At 27.5% G+C, this 7,648-nt stretch overlaps 1 protein-coding gene across 5 annotated transcripts in view; it reads right to left on the bottom strand.

Annotated features, from left to right (window-relative positions):
- Positions 1-7,648, bottom strand: part of LOC100213148 (intermembrane lipid transfer protein VPS13A) — a 234,420-nt gene that overhangs the window by 107,090 nt on the left and 119,682 nt on the right. For all 5 annotated transcript variants that reach the window (XM_065813519.1, XM_065813515.1, XM_065813517.1 and 2 more), the window contains exons 33-35: positions 941-1,056; positions 706-862; positions 437-498 (exon numbers count right to left, since the gene is read on the bottom strand). In XM_065813519.1, coding sequence (XP_065669591.1) covers positions 437-498; positions 706-862; positions 941-1,056 — 335 coding nt within the window. The remainder of the gene's footprint in view (positions 1-436; positions 499-705; positions 863-940; positions 1,057-7,648) is intronic.

The raw sequence follows: 7,648 nt of genomic DNA, 5'->3' as shown, positions 1-7,648 counted from the left end.
AAAAATAAAGTCAAAATAGTTAGCTATATACAAATTTTAACCTCATATAACTTTTTTTAATAAACTGTATGTAATTTATAGATACACAAATGTAAATAATTACAAATTTAGTATCAAATATTAACTAAGACACAAATCTATATTATACATCTATGCTAAATTAAATACAATTCTATATTATACATTTATGCTAATATAGATACTAAGCCTTTAAAATCTAACATATGTATGTAGTAGACCATAGCAGAAAATAAAACATTAAAACAAATAACTTTTGTTGCTTCTTTTAAAATAATGTTAAATTAGCTTTTTGAATGGTCTTTAAAAAAAAGATAATTTGTTAACAAACATTATTTCTTGCAAAGCATATATTTAATTAAAACAGGTATTATACATTTTTCTTAATGAATATTGAAATACTATGAGTATTATTTACCTGCTTGTATTTGACTTGGAACAATTCTTCTTGCTTATTTAAGCTCAATAAAAACACCTTTCCTAAAAATTACAATTAAAAAAAATTAGAAAAATTAAAAAATCTCGTTTAAAATTAAAAAATCTTGTTTAATTTACTCTATTAGAATCCAAAACAAATAAAAATATTAAAAGTTAAAAAATTAATAAGTCACAATTCAATGTCAGTAATTTAACAAAACATCTTTTTTTAATTACAAACATTTAAACTTAATGTTGATGGAAACTTACGCTCTTCTTTGATTACTTGCGCAAGTTTAAGAGATTTTATGGTAGTTTTGATCAGGGTGTCCCACTTATTCACTTTAATATCACAAGTAATCCACTTGAGCATAAAACTTAAACTTTTTTCAAAATCCTCAAACCTCATTTCATAATTTATTGCAAGCTAAAAATAAAAAAATATCTTTATCTGGTATTTATTTTTTAATTTCCATAGGTCAAGAGTACAAAAAAGTCATTATACATTTTCTATTGTAAAATTTGCAATAAATTTGGTATGATTTAACTGGCTGAATCGAAAATCATTCAAAGTTGGTGCATCAATAACATCAAAAAATTCATCAGAAGTAGAGACTGGAGCTATAAACATAACACATAAAAAAATTATTATAAATATACTTGCAATATATATATATATATATATATATATATATATATATATATATATATATATATATATATGTGTGTGTGTGTGTGTGCATATATATACACATTTATATATATATATATATATATATATATATATATATATATATATATATATATATATATATATATGAATATATATATACATATATATATATATATATATATATATATATATATATATATATATATATATATATCTATATATATATGTATATATATATATGAATATATATATGTGTGTGTATATATACATATATTTTTTCAATTTTAATTACTCTCCAAGGCCAAGAGGGCCACTACAGTCGAGGAGGCTACTTTTTGTGGTTACAACCCTCTCTCAACTCTATAACTCCGAAACACGAACCTTAAGAAACAAGGCCCCTGCATGGAGCAACAAGTTGAGCGCAAGAACTACCAGGGCATGGTGGGGATCAAACTTGCAATTTCTAGCTTATAAGGCGAGCACTCTACCACTACACCACTACCGGGTTATATACATATATATACATATATATATATATATATATATATATATATATATATATATATATATATATATATATATATATATATATATATATATATATATATATATATGTTATATACATATATATACATATATATGTATATATATATATATATATTAGGGCTGTCCAAAAAAAATTTTTTTTTCAGATTTGATTGCATAGTTGTTTATTTTGTGCCATTTGACATAGTAATTAACTGTGCAAAAAATCTTTCCAATCAGATAATGTTTAGGGGGTGCTCAATGACCATAAAGTTTTACGAAAAATGTGAAAAACATGGAAAAAGTAACCAAGTTCCACAAATTTCTAAAACCCGGTTAATTAGATTTTTCAGATTTGATCAGTTTTAATTATCTCTAAATATTAAATTCTGAATACAAATTACAATCCACATCCACTTTAGACTGGTTTATTAGCAGAGAAATTAATGAAATAAAATACTGCAATACGACTAAAGTTCTGCGGTTTTTGTTATATCAGAATTTTTCCAAAATAAAACACTAGGATTTTTGACTCTTTGTCATTGATTAAAATACAAATTATAAACAAAAAAACATATGAGCAATTAACATTTAATTATCGTAATGTTATAGTTCGTGCAATGTTAATGCTAGCGAGGACTATAACTCTTCAGAGTACACTTTCTGGCATCTGGCACTCGCTTTCTGTGATCCTCAACCACCTGAATTAACCTCTGCATTTCAGATTCATTCCTTGTAATCGATTCATTAAACATCGACATTAAAGCCACAGATCGTTCGGCAGCATCATTTACTACTTTCAATGAATATACTAAATTTTTTCCTTCTTGGTATTCTGGGGAATCATTCCAGGTAGCTGGATCGTTGTTGAACAGAAAATCAATATCAACCTTCATTGACCGCAACGCACTTGCTGAAACTGATGTCACCAGCATGTCCAGAGATTTCTTCTCTAGACTTTCAATGTTCTTTAATTTGATCAACCTTTCAGACCAGTTCTCACCGTGAAATTTCATGTTGGAAATCATTTTTCGCTTCTCTTACGTTTGAAGTTTGTTTGAAAACAAAGCTAGTGGGACCAATTCTGGTGAAAGGTACCACAAATGGTTTTGAAAGTTCTTGACTGCTGCTTCGGAAATCGTTTTATTCACAACTGCAAACTGCTTAAGTTGCTGAAACAGAAACAAGTCATTAACTGGAGCATCGCTGGCATTTGTGCATGATATCCAAGATTTTACATAAACCAGACTAGCAAATAAGCAAAATTCACAGAGATTTTTTTCCTCTTTTGTGGTCAACTTGAACTCTTCACGAAATAAATAAATCTTAAAACAATAAATAACCTTGGCCATCCAGCGAGCCATGTGATAAGCACCAGGGATCTTGAAATGATAATTTTTCTCTTCTTGATCAGGCAGTTTTCCAAGTATTAACAGACAGAGATCCATGATTTCTTTGTAGTCATCCCTTGGCATTTTAACATGCAGGTTTTCTTTGAGGAATGCAATCACTTCATTTTGTAGTTCTTGCACCAGGGGTATTTTCATTCGAATGTCATCCAGAGGTTTAAAATTTCCTTGATTAACTTTGGGCCAATATTGCTGAAATCTCTGGAAAAGAGGTATGTTGGGACCAGATGATGGTCCAAATAGTGATCCAAACACTCCTGCTACTATGATCTCATGAACATGGTGTCTGCAAGCGAAATATAACAAATTTCTACCTATATGTTTCTCTAGAACTACACATGCACCATTTTTGGAGCCAGTGTTAGAGGCTGTAGTATCAAAACTCATTCCAATAACATCACCAATTATGTCCCAGAAATTAAGCAGATGAATAACTGCTTTTGCTTGGGCTTCTCCAGTTCCAGCTGATAGTTTTGCTATTCCAAGTATTTTGTCAACATTGTGACCTGTCACACCTACAGATAGCCGATCAACATTTGCTTTAGGGGCTGCAGAATTTGTACGATCTATCATCAGTTTGCCATCCCAGTGGACGATTAATGGTGGTTTGTCCAAATCGCAGAATTCAGTTCGAACAGTGGCTTCAATATTTGATCGATGATAGGTTCGTTTTCTACGGACTGTAGAACGTGATAATGATCCATCATCGAGGTTCTGTCCACCAGCCCTTGCAATTGCTGCTGCTAGTATAGTAAATTTTGTGTCAGATAGATTAATTCTGTCTAATGTTGATGAAACATTAGGCGAGTCAAGAATTGTATCTAAGATACATTGTCGTTTTGGAGTACTTGCTAAACTTGATTCAGCTGACCCTGAAGAACTTGCTTTACTGACTTGTTGTCTGTAATAAACAGGGATTTCTATCTCAAAATCTCTATCAACCATTTTGTCATTATCAACAGCATCGTTATCGTTGTCATCACTATAACTTTCGTCATGTAAAGGTTCAATAACAGGAACTATTGCACTTGCACCAGATTGTCTTTGCTCTTCTTTTAGCTTTCGTTCTCTCTCTGCTTGTTTCCTTGCTTCATTTCTTTCTTCTAATTTTGAAAGTTCTTTGTCCTCTCCAAACATCACCATTTTTCTCTGACATCTCTGATCCAATAAAAATTCTTTATCTTCTTCAATTCTGATCATGGTTTCAGCATCCTTGTGGGCAATGTCAAAAAGTAGGCCAATGGTGTCTGTAAATGATTTCTCTCTCGATTTCTGAGAATCTGACAATCTGGATTTTTTTTTTTTATTAATTTAAATTCCTGGACTAAAGTTTTCAACTTTAAGACTACATTCGGATGAAATGCTGTCGGAATACGGGCTTTATTCCAAATAATAATCAGTTCATCAACAGTTGTTTTAAGACTTTCAGGCACTGACTTTTTGGTTGAATTAAGATGATAAAAAAATGTTTTTAAAACATCAGATGTTAAGGGAAGAACTTTATCTGGAAGATTTGGCTCTGGTTGTCCAATTAAAAAGATTTTGGTTTGAAGTCGTGTAGAGATAGCAACACGAGATGATGCTGCCATTTCAATGATAACTGAAATATTATGAGAAAATCAAAACTCAATACCATATTATACAAACTTATCATTCAGTTGTTGGTTTATGCAGCTGCAGCAATATATTATAATAATTATTACTAAAGAAATTAAATAAATATTTTCAAATTAGAAATTATTATTATCTGCACTTAATAACAAACAATACACTACCAGACTACCATGCTAGTTTTCTGTAATAGGTTACTAAGGTTAGGTACTATCAAAATATTAATACATTTGTTGTCAAACTGAAATTCCAAATAAAAATAATATTTATACTTGTAAACCTTTTTATTCTGTTTGAACAAACTCTAAATTGAGTTAAATAATAGTATTAAAATTATGAATACAAATTTTAACAAAATGATATAAACACAGTTGTTTTAAACACTAGCAGACATTTTTTTAGTCTGGTGCCCTGATGACAGTTAATCTGCTGCACTTTAATTAATCTATATAGCACGCAATCAGACAATATTTCAGTGGAAAAAATCTAACTAACCAGGTTCTAGAAATTTTTGGAACTTTGGAACTTTTTACACGTTTTTGACGTTTTTCGTAAAACTTTATGGTCATTGAGCACCCCCTAAACATTATCTGATTGGAAAGATTTTTTCCACAGTCAATTACTATGTCAAATGGCACAAAATAAACAACTATGCATTCAAATCCGAGAAAAAATTTTTTTTCCTGTGTTCACATGAACAGCCCTAATATATATGTTATATACATATATATACATATATATGTATATAATGTATATATATGTATATAACATATATATACATTATATACATATATATGTGGGTTATATACATATATATACATATATATATATATATATATATATATATATATATATATATATATATATATATATATATATATATATATATATATATATATTCATATATATATATATATAAATATATACAAATATATATTCTTATATATATACATATATGTGTATATATATGTATATATATATATAAATGTATGTATGTATGAATGTATGTATGTATGTATGTATGTATGTATGTATGTATGTATGTATGTATGTATGTATGTATGTATGTATGTATGTATGTATGTATGTATTTATTTATGTATGAATGTATGTATAAGTATATACAAAATTTCTCAGCACAAAATGTGTAAATACTTTTAAAATAAGAAAATTTTTAAATTTTATTTAAAAATATATTATTATTTCAAATTAGGACATGTTTCAACTACATATAGTCATCATCAGTTAAAATATATCCATTAAAAACAGTATAAAATATGATTTATAATTGTTGAAAATAAACATAATAAAACCTCTACAAGAGCAATGAGCAATGCTGTCTTGTAGAAGTCAGAATGTAGGACTCCTTACAAAGTATGAATTACTATACGAGTTTCACTATCAAATTTCAATTACACTAATAATCAGGATTTTATTCTTTGTTAGTCAATATTTTGACATGTTGATCATTTGAAAAGTCTTTGTTAGTCAGCATTTTGATATGTTAGATAGGTTATCTGTTGTTTTTTTTAAATTGATGCAACTCATAATAAAAAATGAAGTTTTTCATTGTAATGTGGTAAGGTTAGATAAAGATAAAAAATAAATTATAATGATACTCTTCAATAAAAGCACTGGTTACTACTTTATAAACTGTTGAATGTATGCATTTTGGTTAATTGGTAAATTGGTTGGAATAAGCTAAGAGCTTAAATAAAGGTCATAAGAATATGAAGCTAAATAAGCTTCATATTCTTATGACCAGAAAAATGCAAAAATTTCATAAAGATAAATTTCAAGATTACCAAGGAAATATGACACTCAAGGAAATACGACAAAGTCTTTTCCTTGAGTGGTGTGCATTTTGTGCTAGAGGAATTATTGGACCATTTTTCTTTGAAAATGATGCTAGGAATTCTTTCAGTGAATAACAAGTGCTACAAAAAATAGATGAATGATGAATGAATGATGAGTGAATAATTCTAGATCTTTGAGTGGTCAATATTGGATGGTTATGGCATTAATGACATTTGGTTTCAACAAAAAAAGCACTAAACGCCACACAAACCATGCCACAATGGGTCTACTACATGTTTTCTAGGTGCATAATCATTTTAAGATTTAAAAATTTAGAACTAAAAAATTTGAAGCTGACAATCGAGGGACTAAATACCTTAAAATAAACATTAAAAAGATCTAACATTTAAAAATGTTACTTGCATTTGCAATATTTATTTAATATGCTTAACTTTTAACAAATCTACTACTATTAACAAATGTATGAAATTCTAAATAACTGAGTATTTAAAAAAAAAGGTTTTTTCAATAAAAGTAATTATGTTTAAAAAACAACAACCATGCAATAGGTTGTTTTTTACACAGTCATTGATGTGTTTTAGTATAATTGATATATTTTGAATAAAAGTAATGCTTTAATATAATTTTTTGCATAATTATTGAAATGCGTTTTTAACTTTGTACAAAACATTACTTTTTTTGTTAAACCAGTAAAATAGTAAAGATCAGAACTTAATTAAAATTATCAACAACTAAATAATGATCAGAATCTAACAAAAGTTATCAACAACTAAATAATGACCAGAACCTAATACAATTAATCAACAACAAAGAGAAATTTAAGCTGCTAAAGAATTAACTTACTTTCCTGCTTAGTAGCAATGAACCTTAAAGAAATGTTTAATTAATACTAAATTTTGGTACCAAAACATTTTAAGGTATATTTTTAGGAAATGATTTAGGAAAATTTATTCAACTATTGAAAGCATCAAAAAGCATTTGTAATCTTTTTATTCTTATTTTTTTTATTTGTGTAAATTAGACTCATCATAAAAAGTCTTATTAAATATGAGCTAATTAAAAACCAAAATTTAAACACAAAAATTAATAAATAAATAAAAAAGAAAATTACTAATAAAAATAATAAAAATATTAATTTTACGTGTTTAGAGCATAACAATCAAGCAAGAACTTTACT

This window comes from Hydra vulgaris, chromosome 12 (assembly GCF_038396675.1).
Source record: "Hydra vulgaris chromosome 12, alternate assembly HydraT2T_AEP".
NCBI classification, from domain to species: domain Eukaryota; kingdom Metazoa; phylum Cnidaria; class Hydrozoa; order Anthoathecata; family Hydridae; genus Hydra; species Hydra vulgaris.
Note: the sequence above shows the minus strand (reverse complement) of the source record. Positions and strands in the feature narration are given on the sequence as shown.